This window comes from Zonotrichia leucophrys, chromosome 2 (genome assembly GCF_028769735.1).
Source record: "Zonotrichia leucophrys gambelii isolate GWCS_2022_RI chromosome 2, RI_Zleu_2.0, whole genome shotgun sequence".
NCBI lineage: Eukaryota > Metazoa > Chordata > Aves > Passeriformes > Passerellidae > Zonotrichia > Zonotrichia leucophrys.
Window position 1 is genome coordinate 50155816 of NC_088171.1, and position 20664 is coordinate 50176479.

A 20664-nucleotide genomic window follows, 5' to 3' on the forward strand; every position below is an offset into this window, starting at 1 on the left:
GGGATGAAAGAAAAACTACTAGCTCTTACTCCTGTGTGAAATGTTTACTCAAATGAATTTCAGGTTAATGGATCTACATGTGCTGGAGTATGAGACCTTTTTTGTGGGAGGTACAAGCAAACTACACTTGTCAATTCATTTTGCTGCTGGCTTTGAAAAGAGCTAGTGATATTAGGATATTAATGTTGGTTTTATAGCACTGGCTGTTTTTGACAGAAGTTTCTAGTGAATGTCCTTATTCAAAATTTGAGTAAGTTACATTATTTTCCCTGATCCCCAGCTATCTCAAATTGTCAAAATTTTACATGTCTAGTTTTGTAATTAAGAGCTTTGAAATAAAATTTCAAAGTTCAGGAATACAAAGTATAATTTATGACAAGCTGCTAACTAAATTAATTGAAAGCTTATTTCAGTATTCTGTGGAGCTACTGCAGTAGTGTGCTACAGAATTTAAATCTGTTTTGTTGCAGAGAGCTTCTCTTTGGCTGGTTAATTTTGTATTGGAGCAGTGTAAGGGAACTGGAGACATATTGTGCTATGCACAGTATTGACTTTTGAATAGTCTCCATTTGTTGCTATAAACACTGTTTTGCTCCAGAGTTTGGCTAAGTTTTGGTTTTTATTTTAAGACACTGTAAAACCTAAAATTACAGTCACATTATTAAAGGAGTGTTGGGAAGCTTATTCAGGTTTTCTCTGTTGTTTTAAGTATGAACTATCTGAGAATAGTTTGAAAATCCTCTTGTGGGTTTGGGCTTTTCTTGTCACAGTAGTTGAGCGAGACCATGTGCAAACTGAATATTTAAATTTCAGTAGTATTTATATTCAAAAGCAGAGGAGAGAGAGAGTACTAGCACTGGGTGACAGTTGAACACAAGTAACATCTGAAGTTATGTATTCTTCAAGTATTTTTCAGTTAAGCTAAGAAGCACTGCTTTCAACTGAAACTGAGCCTCAGAACATCTTCAGAATCAAGACCTCTAGAATATTCAAGTTACTGTAGTTCATGATCAACTTCTGTATAAACAAACCTAACAGTTGCTGAAATCTTAGTCTCAGTAAAGGCAGAAAACAGTATTTTAGGTTACTTTTTAAAAGAGTGATATGATTTCTCCTCAGTTGTTAGCTCTCTTTCTCCAAGTTTCATAACAAGGTGGGAGTATCATTCAGTTTTTGTCAGTGAAGCAGTAACATAAAAACATTATTGTAACTGTCCCGGGTTTGTGTAGTCAGGGCTTATGAGAATAATTAAAAACACATTGGTGAAGCAGAGAACTGCTTCCTTCAAGAAAACTTAAAGAACCAGGAGTTTCCTAAATCATGTTCTGTTGACTCTGCAGATTTGTCTTCTAATGTAATCTGACTCCAGTAAGTCAGACCAAAGACTTGTATTTGACAGTGATATGTTTGCAGTTGCCTGAGAAGAAAGTAAGGACAGGAGAAACAGGCAGTGATAACTCCTTCATCAGTAGGAGTTGTCAGCAGTCTTACAGGTTAGGGCCAGCTGCGGCACATGGTGTCTTCAGTGTCTGCCCTTTCTCTTTGTTTTCCTACAGCTTTTTCTGTTTAGTTTCTGACCCACATTTGGTTTTTGCAGTGTTCTGTAGAAGTACTTAAGTATGCGAAACTTGTTTGGACTGATTGCCTGAAAAACTTGGTGCTTGCTAGATCTTGTGTTAGAGAGGTGAGCTAACATTTCATACCTGCCTGACTGCCAGTTTCTATTTGTGGATCTCTTCCATGCCTGTCCTCTGCTATCCCTCCCTCTGCCTCAGCTCGAAGACACAATGGAGCTGTTTCTTGTATACAACTGTTTGCCCTTTCAGTGCCTTTCTGTTGTGGTGCATTTGAGTTAAGGAAGCCATATCTATCACACCATACCAGAGAGGTGGCCTATGTTCATAGTGGCACAATTGTATTTGTTTGTATTTGTCATCTATTACTTTTGTAGTTATTGATTATAGATCCCTCTCATAGCTGCTTGTAGGAGGATAGAATATGAGAAAATAGTGTAGAAAGTAATCTTACCCCTAAGGAGTTGCAGCTGGGCCAATTATCAAAAATTAGGAGCAGGCCTGACTTTAACAGGCCGCAGCTGTAACCATTGAGAAGCAGAGTGCTATAAAAGAGTGAGGTGGCCACTTGAGAAGGGAACTGCAGTCAGTTGGTTACTTTGTGAAGAAGAATAAGTCAGTGCTCTGAGGAGCTGTCCACGAGAAACACCAAGAAGGTATGAAACTTTTGTGATAAGTAGACAACAGTATGGAACCCCTGCAATAAGATGGGAACAGCTACTCCCTGAAAGTTTGCCTAATACATGCATGAGACTGTCTACTACAACACCCTGTTTCCTGTGCAGTGATGGTGGATTTGGGGCCCACTCTCTAGGGTAGTGTTTTTGCTCCATGCCTTTATCATTAGGGCAAGACCCCTTCTTGAGAGCTGTGTGGAAGTTCAGCTCTCTAGAGAGGTTTTTTTTCTCTTTTATTGTTTTAGCTTGTGTCCTGGTTTAGGGCAAATTTGTTAAAGAATCTGCAAAGGAGGGCCCCTCCAGAAAGCAAAACCCACACGGCCCCTCCCCCCAACCGGTTCGGGAAAAAATTCCTCGGAGAGAGGTAGAAAGAACCTGTTTATTTGACTGGCCCAGCACCCCCCCAGCACACAAAATGAACAATACCCGATGACACCGCTCTGAGAAAGATGGCAAAATCAGAAAGTCTCTTTCGGGGGTGGTTGCTCTGTTCTCAGTCCCTCCGGCGCTGGGGCAGCTACTGCAGCCAAACCTTCGGTGTTCCCGGGTCCCAGTCCGGAGCAGGTTCGAGATGGTCACAGGAACAGGAGAGGAGAAACAGTCCAGGAAGCAATGTGGACTGTTTAGCTAGAACTAGCTAATAGGCAGAGGCAAGAGCAGAGCAGAAGCAAGAGCAGAAAAAGAGAGCAAGCAAAAGCAGCAAGCTGAACCTGGAAGTGAAAAAACAGCCTTATGTACCGCTTGTCTCTGTGTCCTGATAAGAGAAACCCAAACAAAACTTCCACTCTTCAGAGCCGGTCTTAAAGGCACAGAACAGATGAATGGGGATATACAAGCATCATAACGTCACCCCAGGACAGCTTGGTGATGTCCAGTTAAGTCATTCTCTTGGTTATGTCCAGTTAAGTTATATGGATATTGTTAATGGGGTATATAATCGTGTGTTTCAGATGTGCAGTGCATTCAGGTGATATTAGGAGAAAACAAAAATCATGGAATTAAGCTTGAAAATGTCGGGAAATTTGTAAGCAAAGTAGTTCAGCTAAGTAACAAGTTCTTCGGGTCCCACAGACCCATCTTAGTATTAATTTATATGGTAGGCTTTTACTTTCTCTATTTTGATCAAATAAATGTAAGTGTATTATTTTTTGAAGGCAAACATAACAGAATTTTTCCAGAGAATTCAGTTATTACTTTAAAATAGTCAAACTATAGTTAACTTCTCAGTTATTGCACTAAGCTGTTGTAGGTACTTGCATTCCCAAAGAATAATAGGGATTGCACCATAACTACAGCAAAGCAGGATAGATGTGAAATACCTAACTGCTTTGTTCTCTGCTTTTTTAAAAATACAATGCAACCTGTTTTCTAGGTAAAGCTTCAATTTTACAGCTGTTTTCACTTATAACATACCTGCAACCCTAAATGTATTTTTCTTTTAATAAACAGTGTTATATTTTGGTGACCCTGAGATATTTTTATTTGTGATTCAGATCTCAGTAAATGATGGAAGTATAATAATACATTATCCAACTGCAATAGGGGAAAACATATTCAACCTTTTCCCACCCCATCCCAATTTAATTTCCTGTTCTGTTTTGATGGGGGTGGATTTCCTTAAGTGCAGAGGACAGCTAATGTCACTGAATATTCACCCCCTTAAACATTACAGGCTTCTGCTATGAAGTGAAAAACATGAATGCTTTACTACAATCTTTTCAACCTACATATATTTACATTTGGGCAAAACCAATACAACAGTGGTAGGGCAGATACCTTCCAGTATTCCAAAGAGCATGTTAGTGATCTTTGCATTGAAGTATAATGCCTGATAAGAGACTTAATTCAGTTTCCTAGGCAACCATCCAACGTTGCACTAAATTTCTTATAAGGTGTTATCCTTTTATGATTAACGACATTGAGTGTGCTCTGCAGCTGGCATCAGTGTTCTGGGAGTCTAGACACACAAATTTGGCATCTTTCTTTTAGTACTTCCACTTAAAATCTTTGAAAATACTTTGGAAGCAATAAATACTAGGGTATGTGTTCTTTCATAAGACTGTGTTTGTATTCTTGGAAAAATAAAGCAGTGTTTGAGTGTTACATCTTTTGGTATTTAAAACTACTGCTTGTTCTGTGATTAAAAGAGATGTTACATAAGAGTACATAATTACTGTATCACAGTCTCTTTTCCCAGGTGATCACATAATTATTACAAGAACTGTATATATCCAAAATAAAAGAGACAATTAGAATTATGGGCATATGTGTCTGGATGATAGGATTTCTGGGAAAAGTGTCTGCTCATACTTTTAGTTTTGTTCTCTAAAACAAGTGTATATGACTTGGCTTTCTCCTTATTGTCAAAAGGAAAAGAAAGAATATAGTAAAGATATTACTAAAATAATTAATACAGTAAAGGAAACAGAATTTGTTTCAGTTTTACAGTGCAGTATTAAACCATGACATATTTTTCTGCATATATTGAACTGTCCATTAGTCTGTTACATAACTATATTGACATTAGCTTTTACATACAACCCTACAAAATGTTGCAAAATATTATACTTACCTGAAAATTAAAGGAAATGTAATTGACAATTAAAACAATGAAAGACAGATAGGTTGTATTTGTAGATGTACCTGTATGTAGAAGTCTCAATAGGGATACACATTTTACACACAAAAACTCCATATGTAAATGTGTTTATGTTTAATAGTAGTTTCAGATTTATCTTACTATTAAAAGAAACCACTGGGCAAAAATAATTTTGGAAGATAGTTGTAGTGCCAATATTAACATGTGAAACAAATTTGAAGCATTTAGATTTTTTACCAGGTAGTTTTTAGAAGTGTTGGAAGAGCGTTTAAATTAGTGTCCTCACACTAATTGAAATGCTCCATCAAATTTATTGTTACAATGAAGCCTGCAAGTCTCTCTGAAGCCTCATGTCCTGGATGGGTGCACTCTTCAGTGGCTTAAAAACTGGGTAGCTGGCTGAGCCCAGAGGTTGATGGTCAGTGGAGTTAAATCCAGTTGGTGACTGATGGCAAGTGTATTCCCTAGGACTCAGCACTGGTTCTGTTTAATATTTTTATCCATTATCTGGACAAGGGAATGAAAGGCACACTCAGCTTGAAGATGAGACCAAGCTGGGCAGGAGTGTTGATCTGCAGGAGGGTAGGAAGGCTCTGCAGAGGGATCAGGACAGGCTGGAGCAGCAGGTTGAGGCCAGTGGTTTGAGGGGTCAGCAAGGCCAAATGCCAGCTCCTGCACTTGGGTCACAACAACCCCAGGCAGAGCTGCAGGAAGAGCACCTGGGAGTGTTGGTTGACAGTGGCTGAACATGAGCCAGTGTGTGCCCAGGTGGCCTGGAAGGCCAGTGGTGTCCTGGCCTGTATCAGGAGTAGTGTGGGCAGCAGGACCAGGGCAGTGATTGTGCCCTGTAGTTGGCACTGGTGAGGCCACACCTTGAATCCTGTGTCCAGTTTTGGGCTCCTCACTGCTAGAAGGCCATTGAGGGGCTGGAGCATGTCCAGAGAAGGGCAGCAAAGCTGGGGAAGGGTCTGGAGCACAAGGCTGATGAGGAACAGCTGTGGATTATGTAGCTTGGAGAGAAGGAGGCTCGGGGTGACCTTACTGCTCTCTGTAACTTCCTGCAAGGAGGTTGTAGCAAGGTGGAGGTTGGTCTCTTCACCCAAGAGACAAGTGATAGGACAAAAGGAAATGGCCTCAAGTTGTGCCAGGGGAGATTTATGTAGGATACGAGGAAAAATGTTGCCAAGCACTGTTACTGGCCAGGGAAGAGGGTGAGTCACCACCCCAGAGGTATTTGCAAGTCTCTTGTAGATGTGACACTGAGGGACAAAGTTTAGTGGTGGCTTTACAGTGTTGGGTTAGTGGTTGGCTGTGATGATTGCAAAAGAGCTTTTCTGACTTAAATGGTTCTGCGTTACCTGATGTATTTTAAAGCAGTTGTAAGGGCTTGCAACATGCCTTAACTTTTTGAGTGAATTTGGATTGAAAGTAGTTGGTCCGAGAATTTGGAAATACTTGTTTGAGGAAATCAGTGTTTAGTGACACCCAAATTGTAAGTTTTTGCTTTTTCTCTTACTTAATAATTGAATTTTTTGGTGGAAAAGACTCAAGAGTGCAGTTTATTCAAGCTGTGACTCTAATAATTGGTTTAAATGTGGTATGGAGAAATGCTTTGAAAATCAATGAAATCCATGAAGACCAAGAACTGTATTAGCCTGAGCTGCCATGGATATATGACATGTAAAAAAATGCTGGATCTTCAGGTGTTAGTGCCTGACTTGATTTTATTCTTATTTTTAATTTTTATTAATTTAATTGGAATGTTGAGACTAAGGGCAGGTTCTGCTGAAGATTCAAGATTTAAAATGCTTGCAGAACAGCTAAACATAAAACGTGGAATAATTAGGTTGGAAGGGACCTTCAAAATTATCTGTTCCGTGTTTTTGCTTAAAAAATGGCCAAGCTGTGCTGTTAGAGAAAACTTGGAAATTAACTCAAGAAACGGAGTTGTTCAGATAAAGTAAAGCAGCAGGCTTTTCTATTTATATGAAAGATGTCTTGTCTCAAGGATGCTTTGTTGCATCTAAATGCAAGTCAGGTGTTTTGTCTGATACCGCCTTTTCATTTTATAGCTTACTGACCTCAGGAAAAGCTGTGCTGGATTGTTGTAGGATTTTCTTAAACAATAAAATGCAGACTGCTTCATTTTTTTTTCTTTTTTGAAAAGGCATTTAGGGGATAGCCCATTATTTGTATTTTTTTCCTCCATAATAGCTGCTTTTGTATTTTTAAATGTAACAAAAATACTAACTTCCTACAACACCTCAGAAAATCCTTAAATTCTCTTTGGTTTCCTCTTTAGTTAATGGTCACAGCTGAAGGTCATAACGGATTAAAGGCACAACTTTTTTCATCCTTGTGATTAGATTCTCTGAGGTTTCAGTTAAAAAAGAAAAAAGTAAAAATCTATGCAGGTGTTTTGGTGTTTTTTGGGGTTTTTTTTGGTCCTGGCTAGCTAGTGCTGGAGTTTATTAGTAGTGGGAATTCATTTTACCTGACATGATCCATGCCTGAGTGATAGGCTGTGATTTAAAATGCCATCTGCTTGCTGTCCGTGGGCATTTCAGTGTATGCCACCTAGAAATGCAGTGCTTTTAACTCAGAGTAGAGAAATCCTAGCCTTCTTTGCTTTCAGCTTGATTCCAATTAATTCTAGTTATGTAAAAAGCCTAGCTTAGAGCTTACACATTTCAGAAGATGCTATGAATATTTGTTCTCAATCTTCTACTTTTCTTTCTGGTTTAATACACCTCTTGAAACTCTTTGGCCTTTAAGACTATTCTCGTGTTCCTGAGACTGACACCTTGATAGGCATATGGATAGATCATATAAAAAAAGCTTTGTTTCTTCCTCTCTGCTACTGATGATGAACAGTATTTGTCATTAATCCCACTAATGCTGTTTTTAATTAGCTCCTGGAGAGACCCCAAGAAGCACATTAGTGTCTGAAATTGCTGTTGATTAAACTTGCCGGGACTTTCTGTTGAGGAGGGGAGCACTGAGGCCTCTCTGAGAGCCTGCTGATGATCCCTTGCTTAGAAGTAGCCCCTTGCCCACATGGATATGTCAGGCTGGCCCTGTGGGATACTTTTCTCTCCTGTGCATCCTGCCCAGAACAGAGCCTGCCCTAATTGCAGGGGCAGCTCTTTCCCTCCCTCCTTTCTAATGACAGCTGTTCAGTGCTGCTGCCTGAGCTGGCAAGGTTTCTCAGGAAACAAAGATATTGCTGCCTAGCTTTAATCTCTTTCTGTCCTCAAAGACATTTCTTTTTAGTAACAGAATTTTTGCCGACATTGATAATGTTTCCTCAATAAAGATTCCTTTTTGCTTAATGCTTTTTTCTAAGCCTGTGGTAATGGACTATCTAAAGTTGATTCATAGAAATAGGTTGACCTGAGACTTAAAATGAGCACAGTTGTACAAAGAGCAGCAGGTGTAAGTGGTCAGAGGAGGAGAAAAAGCAACCATACAAACTGAAACGCTCCAGAAGGAACTCTTATTAAAGTTTAACCAAGGGAAATTGTTTGTGCTACCTATGGCATTCTTTGCTGCAGGGGTCATATAGTTAAACTGCTTAGGTTTTTAAAAATACATTGTGTGTTATTCTAGGCAATTTCTGCAATTTACTTGTTTTGTCATTTTCAACCCTAGTAGAGGAAATAAATATTTAATCTCTCAGGCTTCTATCTGACTCTGAAGGCTGGTTTTGGCCTTTACTCATGCATCTACTGTCCCAAGTAGTGGTGATAAAATTATTTGATGAATTTGGATAAAGGAAAATTTATTCAGATTTACTGAGATAAGAGAAGAAAGGCAATGGAAAAAGAAATTGATGGTATAATAAGCTCTGGTATGGATATAGCAGAAAGGAAAAAGGCATAAATTGCAGCTCAGATGTAAATGCACAGCATTGTCAGCCAGTTCAAGGGGGCGATTGTCCCGCTCTGCTCTACCTTGCAGTGGCCTCAGCGCAAGTGCTGAGTGCAGTTTGGGGCACCAGAACATAAAAAAGACATTAAATCATTAGAGAGTGTTCAGAGGAGGCCAACAAGGATGGTGAAGGGTCTGGAGGGGAAGCTGTGTGAGGAGTCACTGAGGTCACTTGGTCTGTTCAGCCTGGAGAAGAGGAGACACCTCATGGCAGCCTGCAACTTCCTTGTGAGGGAAGAGGAGGGGAGGGCACTGATCTCTGCTCTGTGCTGGACAGCAACAGGACCTGAGGGAATGGTCTGAAATTGAGCTAGGAGCAGTTTGATTTGGATATCATTAAAAGGTTCTTTGCCCAGAGGAATGGGCTCTCCAGGGAAGTGGTCGCAGCACCAAGCGTGACAGAGCTTGGTGCTGTGACCACCACAGAGTGTTTGGACAATGAACTCAGGCTCATGGTGCCACTCTTGGGGTGTCCTGTGCAGGGCCAGGAGTCAGACTCAATGATCCTGATGGATCCCTTCCAACTCAGAATAGTCTATGACTATAAAATAGCTGGTCAGTTTGAGATAGATCTGGTAGAATTAATGTCTGCTATGGAGTATTTTTGATAACACTTTAAGGTTTTGTTCAGTAATCAAAACCTGTAAAATTGTGATGTAGAAATCTTAGCAGGAAATCCTCGGGAGAATGAGATTTCTGCAATGTACAGATCTTAACAGGAAAACCTCAGGAGTGGCTGGAAGTGGTAAGAAACTTTGACAAGATGCTAAAATGTGGTGAAAAGGCAAGTTGAATGAAATACAGGACTTCACAAAAAATAAACAACAGCTGCAAAAGGAATCACTGTCTCCTAAATTTAGTGTGGTTTTTTTTTTCTCAGCATATCAGCAGAAATAAATAACAGAAAGATGTCATATGTTATTAGGTTTTCCAAAATCCATTTGAAATAATTTAAGAATCTAGGCAACAAGATAAAAGATGGATAAGGTAAATGTAAAACAGTAGGATTGTTCAGTCCAGATGGCATCTGACAAATTATACACCTCACTGAGTAATTTGTTAGGAGGCTACTACATTGAATACAGCCTTCATGTATGGTCCTACTTCTTCTTTGTCACCCTTCTTTTAATTCTGACATCTGTTTGAGATTGTTGAATTTGCAGGCTGATGCCAGGAACAACCAAATGCATTTATTTGCACTGCAGTATAAAGAGAAACACTAATTCAATAATGCTGGTGAGAAAGCTTGTACATCTTATAGGAAAAGTAGCAGCCAAAATGTTCTGTTTTGAAACTTGATCGACAGGAAACCCAACTTCCAATGATTTCCTGTTGGAGCTTATTCTGACAGAGAAGATGAACAGCCACACTGGAAACCAGCTGGTGGTTGCCAGCATTCAGCAGCCTAATTTCTTTTGTCTTGTGCAAATAGAATGTATCATGCCTTATATGGGGTCTTACAGAAATTTGAGCTTTTAGGGGAAAAAAGCCAAGCCTGCAGCCATTTGGGCCCTTTAACAGCTCCCACAGCATGTTGCCCCTCTATCAGAGCTCCAGGAGTGGCAAAGGCTGCTGTGTTCAGTGGCTGCACACACTGAAATCTGCGGGCTGTGTCATAGCTTAGTTTAACTCAGTGACCTCATCTCTGTTCAGCAGCTTCTCTAGCTGTTCTCTGTGCTTGCCTTGGTGATTTGAGCAGAGCCCTGGTATCTGCAGCTCCATCAAATGACTCAGAGTGCTAATTAGTCACAAAGGAGCCGTGTTCCCACAGAACTGGCACTGGCTGTGTTTGTTTCCTTCTCTGTAAAGCCAGAATTGCCTTCAGCTGCCCAGCAGTCAGGTCAGTGTAGAGACATCACTAGTAGTGTAAGGCATGGGGGCAGGGTCAGTGTTGGCAAGAAAAATGTAATCAGTAGGTGTAAAGTGATTGGAAGTTCATGGGACTGGTCAGCTGTGTACTCCCAGAAATAATCTCTTAAGGTCTGGAGTTCTTTCTCTGTTCACAAAATGGGAAAAAACCCCAAAACCAAACCCAACCACCAAACAAAACAGAAACACCCCTTAAAAACCCAAACCATAAAGAAAAAGTCCCACGCTATCAAAACAATGGTAATCCAACCCAGACAAAAATCTCCCAGATTCTTCCTTCCAAACTGTAAAACGAAAGTAGCTGTACTAATTTCTTCAGAGGAGAAATGGTAGAGAAGATAGATGAAAAACACAAAACCTTGATAATGGTGGCTGAAGATGTCAGTGGACTATCCAGAACCAGTAGTATTAAATACTCAGATTAGGACACTAAGAAAGCCTTCAGGTATCAAAGAAGGGGAAATTCCAACTTCAGCAGTGTGTTTGTCAGTAACAATCATGGTACAGAAATGGCTGCTGTTTTTGATGTAGGAACAGAGGACTCAGGGAACCTCCTCAGAATGTATGACTCTCTTCCCTTTGTTTTGCTGGCAAATCTGTTGTTTTGTTATTACTATAAAATCATTAAGTACTTCAGATCTGTCTTTCAAACAATAGCCAAATACAGTTATTTCTTTAGTGGGTAGAAATTCTTCTGCAGTCTGTTGAGGTCAGGCAGTAACTGCAAAATATCCTCGTGTTCAGTAATATAGTACCAAATGTAGTAAAAAGTTATTTTAGCTGTGAAGATTTTTTTTTTTTTTTTTACTTGGAGTACCTTACATCACTGTCTTGTGAGGGATGACATCTCCACCAATTCACCAGCTCCATCAGTTGTGCTTCCTGAAGGAAAGCAGCACACTCGTATCATCACCCCTCATTTGTAAAAAGTGGTACTGAAAGCAATGGGGGGAAGAATCTCACAAAGGGTTGGGCCCAGATGGAGGGTTGGGAACCAGTACAGCAGTTTGTCTTACAGCTCAGAGCTGGCTATGTGTTCATTGGGATATCTTTCCTAATGTCATAGCATTAATTTATCTGATGTAGTCATAAACTTCTGTCTGGAAAAGCAAACAAAGAGAATTGGCAAGTCCTTTGGTTTTCATTTTTACTTATTTTTAGGGTGTGAAATCATCAGCTGTCATGCAATTTTACTTAAATACTCTTCGAGGATGCTTGTTTTAACATAGTAATTTTTAACAATGCTTGTACTGAAGTAAGGCTGGGTTTCCTGAAGATACACTGTGTGAATAAAGGGATTTAAAACTTTCGATTTTCTTACAATAAATAGCAAAGTCACACTGATTTAAAATAGCCATATATTTCTATTCCAATTGTTTGCCACTCACCACGCCTAGCATTATTTTTTAGAAAAGCCAGACATTCTGAAGCTAAGTGGAACATTCTTTGAAGATGAAATCAAAGTCATTCATACCGTTTTGAAAATGGGAATCTTGGTTTCTTTTTAACCTGTTGAAAGTTACTATTTTCTTCCATTTCAGCCTTATGCATTTGTTGTTAGTCTTATAAAATACTCAGAAATGCACTTGAGATTTTAAAATAGTGTGGCCTACTTAAACTCTGCTTTTATTTTTGAATGACATGTATATTACATCTGTTTCAAAAAAATACATTTAAGCATTTGAAAATCTCCATTGAGTGTTTAATCCTTTTTACTTTCTCTTTTTCCCCCGTCTTTCTGTAGTTCTCCTGGCTTTGATAGATCGTATGGGAGATGCCAAAGACCAAGTTCGAGAGCAAGCACAGAATCTTATATTGAAACTGATGAGTGAAGCAGCACCACCCATGGTATGATTGCTTAATGCAGATTCAGATGGAAGCCTCCAGTGAGCTTATGACTTTTGTATGAACTTTGAACATGTCACAATGTTATTGCCACTGTTAATGGTGTAAATGTTAAAGATACTCTTAATGGATTGACACTGATGTATTGTTCAGCTAAAGATAAAAATCTTGGCACAATGTGATTCTGCATATTTTGCATATCATAGCTTAATTCTGAGTAGATGTTTTTATGCCATGTGTCAGGGCTTTGTTAATTAAAGCATCTTCTGGGTTTGGACAGTGGGAATAAATACCTTTCATTAGCTCCAAATTGATTTAAAATTAGACTTGTACTTGAACATGTAGGACTAGTCCTACAGTTAAGGTGCACATTTTCTAACTTAAAAGAACATGGCCTTCTAGCTGTATGACAACGATGCTCTGTGAACCATGGACAAACTGAGGTGGGGATAAGTTGCCCTTTGGCTTGTCATTTTTGGTTGTAAGGAGGCTTACTTAACCTTCAGTTCTAAGCATTTTGTGGCTTCTGAGTGCTTCATCTTATATCTTGACTCTGTGAGTCTGAAAAATGGAGGACTGTTTAACAATGTTATATTCTGGAATAGTGGTGTTATTTGGAAGTCTGGAGGCCCTGGATTAAGTTTTCAGTTCCTGAAGAAAATCTGTTTCTGAGTTCTAATTCTAGATGTTAATAAGAAAAAAAAAGGGGGTTTTGTAGGTGCTAATTCCTGGTTTTGTTTATTCATAGATTCAAGTTTGAATGTTTGTGTGCAGTGAATAAGATTTGTGGACTTTATCTAGAGTGAGAAAATGATTGTCAGTTGCTTTGTTTGTCTGATAAAACATGTAGCATGTTGGCTATTGTAGAACATGTTTATTTCCCTTTGGCTACAGGTCTGGTTGGGATTTAGGCATCAGGGTCTAGTAATACCATCCACAAAGACATTCCTTTATCTGTTCACAAGCTGCAGTGTCAGTCATAATCGTTGACCAAAAGACCTGGTAGTATTTTTTTGTGTCAAAGTGCCAGTAGTTCATAAATGACGTGTTACTGTGCCCAAGATGCTCCCAAATACCTGGCACACAGACCAGCACCTCCACAGCAACAGCATTTGGACAAGTGCACAGCAGAGCCACCTTGAAGATACCTTCAGTTGCTGATAAAGAAATTGATGGTAGTTGCTTTGTGCTAAACCCTTGTCAGGAAAGTTTTGCATTGTTGGTCCATCTTTGTGCAGAGTTGTTAGGCTGTACATAGAGGTGATGGAAGGAAGTTTCCATCCCCTGTGAAGATGACTCTTTCTCAGAAAGCATATGAGGTTTGTGGGGTCCAAGGAAGACCATGTGTGTGTCAGACAAGGTCTGGCTCGCCTGGTAGCTCCCCCAGAGTGGGAGAAGCCTGGCTTTGGTTGTCTGCTCTCGGGAAAGCTTATGGGTCATTACAGATTTGGATGAAAAGCATCAATCATCCTCACAGCAGGGACCAAAACAACAGAGTCTTTCCTGTGCCTCCAACACTGAAATACAGAACTTCAGGCTCTCTGCTGCAGAGTGAAGCATCCCTTTAAAAGAGCTGAGTGGAATAATTGTTTGAAGATAAGTCCTGTAAATTTGTTTCTAGTCAACCCACCTTGCCTCTTCTAGCATATTGTTGAATAATATTTAATTTGTCGTGTCATTAAAAATCCCTTTACTTGTTTTAGATGTTTGGGGGGTTTTTGTTTCTTTTATGAGCAAGAACTAGATGTAGCTGTTTATAGGCAGGAAGGCATAAAAATATAGGGGTATAAATGTGCATGAAAGGGGCTAAGAGAGGTTGACATCAGCTCTTGCTAGGAACTTTTGAGCATTAAAATTTCTAAGCAGCCATTTGAATTTCTCTGCTTAAAAAAATTTAGCTCTTAAGGGATAATTCAGTGAAAGATGAAATTTCTCTTTGGTCTGCTTTGCTTATTTCAGTAGTCTGCAGTTCCCCCTCCACCTGTATTTTTTATACATCTAGCAAGATTTCCTTTTTCCCACGTTTGTCCATGACAGTGGGTTAATTGGAAGGATGTTTTCTTCCATAAAATCCTGTTCTTTGTTTTTAAGCTATGCAGTTTTGGCAAGCCGTATCCTGCTCGTCTAAGGTTTGTTTTCTCTAAATGCAATGAAGTATAAAACAAACAAACAAAAAAACCACAGATGGGACAAAATTATCAAGCAGGGCTCTAATTGGAAAATTTTATGTCTGCTCTGAAGCGTGCTACCTCATTAATAAAGAGGGTGCATATTCCCTGCTCTTATGCTCTGTTTTTGTTGATCAACAGCTGTTTGTGAAGGCTTTATTTTTTTTTTCCAGCAAGCCGATTGCAATAATTAGTATGTAATACATTTTAGCAGCTTTGTGTGGCGTCATTACAGGTTGCAGTCGCAGCACTCCGGGGTGCAGTTGGCGGGAGGGAGGTGCCTGGGCTGCAAAGTGTGCAGCTCCTGGCAGTGTGCAGCCATCCATCGCTAGGCAACGCTGCCCGGATGCTGGCCGGGCTGCAATGGCAGCGCCGCAGCTGGGCCGAGCTGCAGCCTGAGCCCGTGCAGCTGCTCCCGGGGAGAGTCCCCCAGCTCCTCTGCTCCACCTCGGTGCTTCCAGCGCCCTGATACACGGCTAGAGCACGGCAAGGAGATGGAAAGGTAACGGGGTGAAGGCAGCAGGCAGAGAGCCAGGGCGGGCAGAGGAAAACGAGTGCGCAGGGAGGTGAGCGAGGGTGCAGCGAGCCCGGGGATCGTAGCGCAGGAAGCGGCAGCAGCGCGGAGAGGAGAACCGAAAGCACAGCAAAAATGGAAGCACACGAATTAGAACGAGGGGTCAAGAAATAATCAAAAAATGAGGAAATAGATCTAAAGCAAAAGTAAGGGAGAAGTGGGACAGCAGGAGTAGGGGTAAGGACAAGCTAAAATGGATGTGAGGAAATTTTGGCAGGGAAACAGAATATGAAGCAAAAAGAATATAGTAACTTCTGCTTGAGTCAGTAGTTTGTACTGTTAATGTTTGTTTTGTGTGCATTAACTGTAACAATTCTGTATGTTTTAAGAGCTGTTTGTTAAACAAGGAAAATACTCAGCTAGATTGCTGAACGACTTTTTTTTAGGAATTGGTTTTGGTGTAGAATTAATCTGTGTTGTGTTCCATATTGTGCATTTCATAAGTTAATTTTATCACTTTTCCAGTGGACCTGCCTTCTGTTATTTTTTTTACAACTATTATGAATGTAATTATATGGAATAGAATTATGTTGTATTGTGCTCCTGGTAATTAAAGACCATTATTTCTGCTTTTATAGTACATTTGGGAACGCCTTGCTGTTGGTTTTAAACACAAGAATTACCGATCCCGAGAAGGAGTGTGTTTGTGTCTTGTTGCTACCTTAAACATGTAAGCTTTTTGTTTCTATGGAGATGTAATGGTTCTATCCTTCTTCTGAATGTCATTTTTCTCTGAAAGTAATCCTTTAGGAAGTCTGCTTCAATTAAATTAATATATAGGAAAAATCAAACTACTTAAGTAGCGGGCTTTCTGAAAGAAAGACTAAAGTTACAGAAATTTTGTCTTATTTAAAAGTAGATAAAGGACTAGTAAGAGAGAGACAGAGCTTGACTTATGTCAGTTTGTATTCTATAAAATCTAAGCCAAAAGTTCACTTCTGCAAAAATTATTTTCCGATTTTTTCTTAAAAAACACTCTTCTTTTTTTTTTTTAGTTACGGTGCACAACCATTAATCCTCAGCAAGTTGGTACCACATCTGTGTATAGCATTTGGTGACTCCAACAGTCAGGTAAGGATTTCAGTACTTACTGGGCCTTGAAAAACTATACTTTGACAGAGCAGTGAAAGCAAAATAAATGTAAGCATTCAAAGAAAAGCTGATAAGAGTCCTTGTGTGCAGCAGATCATTATTTTCTACCATGAGAAAAAATAAACCAAATTTCTTCTTAATCAATCCATTCACTGGAAGATGAAAGTAGAGTTGCAAAGGCAGCAGTATCATGATGTAGTGGTCCCTTTAGTTTTGTCTTCAGAAGTTGAAACTAGTAATTGCTGAAAGTAATTGTTTCTTACAGAGCATGTTGAAGGAAATAAATAAAAAAATAAGCTATTGACACAAAAAACTACCTCTAGAAGCAGCCCTTATGTGAAGCCTGTGCTAGTTTGCTAAATTTGCTGGAGTTAACATTATGTGTAATTGTCCAGTTGGAACCCAAATGGCATTTAAGAACATGCAAGGACTGTCATTAAAATCATTAAAGTAAGCAAAAACATCTGTCGTGAAAATCAGGAAGTAGTTCATAATGGTGACATCTGAACCTCAGAAAATCTTTCAGTGAAATGGTTAAAATATCTTGATTTATCTGAAGTTGTGTTTGAGGGAAAAGACTATGAATACAGCAAGGGAGAAGATAACATTGGTAGGAGATGGACTTTTAAACAGGATTGGTCTGTATGCTTAATTTCTGAATGCAGCTAAGTTCTTATCTCCCCTGTGCTGCATAGCACTGTTCTGTTCTATAGAAATTCTGTTGAGAATTTGTCCTGTTTGCTGGTCATTGGTAAAGATGTAGTTCACATGTTGCTAGAGCAATTGTATGTTTAGTTTGAATTGCTGCAAAGAATAATACTGAATTAATTCCAGACATTATTTATAGCGAATAATGGCATTTACTAAAATGCATTTTTGACATTTTTTGTTGTGATGACCATGGTTTAAAATTTTTGAAGAGGCACTCTATCTCCTTTCTTTCCCCTGTTCTTTCCCCTTTCACTGTCCTGCCCTATTTCCTTTCTTGTGCTGATGTCATGCCACCTGATTCCAGTTGAAATAAATAAAGAAAATGCTGATCACTTTGGTCCACTCTTGTGGGCATTCTTAGTCTTCCAGAAGGACCTTGCTGTGTGTCAAAACAGATGGAAGCAAGATGAAATGTCAAGACTGAGTGCAGGAGCTAACTTCTGAAAGAATTGCCTGCTGTGAGCGAGTCCTAGATAAAGCACATTTTTTCCACAAATGCTATTCTTATGTCAGATCCAGAAATTCCCTCTAAAGCTGTTATTTCTAGGATTTCTTACCATCTGGACATGCTCTCTAACTTGGAGCAAATGCCATCTTGATATAACAGTTGTATTTCCTTTCCTTTTCACCCTCACTGTTTCAACTGAATTGGCATACAGGGCCATAGAAACTGTAAGATGAGTGGCCTGTCAGCAAATGTTGTTTTGGTTTCTATAACCCTGAAATTAACAATTTAAACTGTTCACAGGTGAGAGATGCTGCCATACTAGCCATTGTAGAGGTTTATAGACATGTGGGAGAGAAAGTACGAATAGATCTTACAAAAAGAGGAATTCCTCCTGGAAGGTGAGCTAGCTGTTCTGATTTTGTAATTCTGAGCCATTTATGTTTTACTGTTTTTTATCTGAACTTTAAACTCACTAAAAATGCTCTTTTAATATTACTGTAATTTTTATTTTATATTCTAGTTAGTTTTGCCTTTCAGTATGATGTTACTAGAGTTTCTGACTGTGTTGTGTTGATTAGTTTATATGAAAGAAAATTCGTTATTATTATTAGTATTGTAATAATTCATATGAAACAAAACATTATTTTGTTTCTACCTTTGATTAATTAAGGAGGCTAGACAGAGCTTGAAATTGCACTTAGTGAGAAAGACTGTTTATTCCATAAAATCTTTAAAATTCCTTGTTAAGACAATTCATACTTCCTAAAATGTGTTAACCCCTTATATATTAGCCCTTATATACCACTTTACCATCACCTTCATCTCACTTCTTTTTGATAAAGCTGAATATGTCTACTGCTTGGTTTCAGAGAGAGTATGTCAGATGAGTGCCTTATCAGACCCATCTAAGAAACTAAACTAAGAGAAGCTTCTTAGGAGACTTCAGAGCACTTTCCAGTACCTAAAGAGGGTGTAAGGAGAGCTGGAGAGGAACTTGTTGCAAGGATGTGATAGGACCAGTGTCAAGGGCTTTAAAGTGGAAGAGAATAGGTTTAGGTTCAATATTAGGAATTAGGAATTCTTTTTTGTGAGGATGGTGAGACTCTGGAACTGGCTGCCCAGAGAAGCTGTGACTGCCCTGTCCCTGGCAGTGTTCAAAGTGAGATTGGATGGGGCTTTGAGTAGCCTTGTCTAATGAAAGGTTATCCCAGCCCATGAACTGGATGATCCAAAACCATTCTATGGTTCTATGAAAGAAGAAGGGCCATGGAAGAAGGGTGTTGAATTTATTGTTTCTCTTTGCAGGCAGAGTTGAAACACAAGTTTACCGTGCCTCTGAGAATGAGAAGTTGTATACATTCTCTTCTATTTAATGATAGTCTTGTTTTTAGACTAGTAGTGGGTTAAATGGTTACCACAGAAGTTAGGCCATATTACTACAATTCAAAAAATTAAGTTTCCTATCAAATAAGTGGAACATATCCAAGAAGATCTTCCTTGCATTAAGATAGGGCCTTGAACATGTTTTGGAACAGAGAATAAAAGAGTGCAGATATCACAGCCTTTTTGCAATGAATATTGGGTCTGACTGTAAGTTTAAGTTCCTCACCGTTTAAAATTCCATGTGATACAAGCTGAGTACATCTTGGGATCCAAATAGGATTAAACACCATAGGTGCTTTGTATCCTCAGGACAATCAACAGCTTCTAATTTAGTAGCAGTAGGTGCCAAGTTGTTGTTTCTACTGTCTGAATCAGCTGAATACAAAATTCCCCCTGATCTGAAAGCAAGCATGGTTGTATAATTTGCATTTACATAAAGAAGCAAGGCTCTACTTGGTGCATGTTAAATGGGTTGTTGCCACTAAATCTCCAGCAGTTTTGCACCTGACAGTCAGGACTATTGTTAAATAGTACATGAGCTGAGTGTCAGTGCTGTGTCCTCTGCAGTAGGTTTCAGGTTGGGATAAAGGAGGGAGTTAGGATTTGCCTGAGTTCAACATGAGACTGCTGCTCTCTGTCCCATCCATCCCTGACAGAAAGCAGAGTTCCTGTAGTCCTGTCGTACTCCTTCACACAACTAAGAAGGCGTTTGACAAAGCTCAGGAAAGACAGATTAGCTCTGTGGTAGCTCAGACTGTTGTTCCTTCAGAGGCAGACCTCATTTAAGATGTTTCTTCCCCCATGCCTGTCAGAGGTTTTCCCTTTGCTTAGATGCAGTAAAATTTTCAAGTGGTTATGCAGGAGCTATGATCTGTGGGGAAAAAAACCTTTGATGTAGAGTATCATCATTATTTTGAGAGGAATCTGTGTTCATGTGTGTGTGTGTCTGGGTTGGTTTTAAGGGTTTTAAGTATTACAGATAATCTGTAGTTCAGACACGGCTGCTTTCAGTTGTTGAGCTCAGCCTTAAAGAACTGCATTGCAGCTCCTTTGCTGTAACTCAGTGCATTAAAAATTACATGTAAACATAAATATTAGCAGAAAAATCTATTACTTTAGTGTTTGGTGCACACATGAATCAATAGAATGTAGGCTTGTTTTGTTTGCATAACAAATTACACATTACAGAGCTGTGTGTTGCTGCTTGAATGCACTCCATCCTAGAGCACTGGAAAATAAGAGCTCCCATCTGCTGAAAGGAAGGCAGGAAAGTTAATCAAGCATTGTTTTGAGAAATTGTTCAACTTCCTTAAATATGCAAATGGTATATACATGTTGTGTCTGTATAAAGCCAAATATGGTCAGTACTTTAATAATAGTAGACTTAAAAGGTTTTCTAACCTGCACCTGGTAGGGTTTGCCTTTGTGGAAAACACTGGATTTTCTGCAGGGCTTTACTGGACCTGTCGGAATCTAAGTAATGAATAAAATATGGGATCTTACTTTTGTAGTTCAATTTGACTTATTTACTATTTATTTTTCTTCAGTGCATTTCTCTTTTTTACTGAGATTAATTGGTGAGTTTGTTTATAAATAAAATCAGTCAGTTCCTCTTTCTATTTGTTATTTTTTAACAGAAATCTCAGATTATTATTAGGCTTTTTTGCTTGAAGCACTTTCTTTTTCCAGAAAAATCAGTGTGAAGTCAGTGGTTGGAAATTTGGATGTTGTTTTCCCTTTTGTTATAACTGCTGCCAGAGAGGCTTGACAGTCTTTGGTGTCAGACCTGAAAGC

At 39.2% G+C, this 20664-nt stretch overlaps 1 protein-coding gene across 20 annotated transcripts in view; it reads left to right on the plus strand.

The window, feature by feature from the left end:
* CLASP2 (cytoplasmic linker associated protein 2) overlaps nt 1-20664 on the plus strand; it is a 148582-nt gene that overhangs the window by 12997 nt on the left and 114921 nt on the right. For 19 of the 20 annotated variants that reach the window (XM_064704948.1, XM_064704952.1, XM_064704950.1 and 16 more), the window contains exons 3-6: nt 12394-12497; nt 15815-15906; nt 16232-16307; nt 17788-17885. In XM_064704948.1, the coding sequence (XP_064561018.1) occupies nt 12394-12497; nt 15815-15906; nt 16232-16307; nt 17788-17885 (370 nt within the window). Of the gene's footprint in view, nt 1-12393; nt 12498-15158; nt 15165-15814; nt 15907-16231; nt 16308-17787; nt 17886-20664 lie in introns of those variants that run through there. The other variant, XM_064704971.1, reaches the window with a different exon arrangement.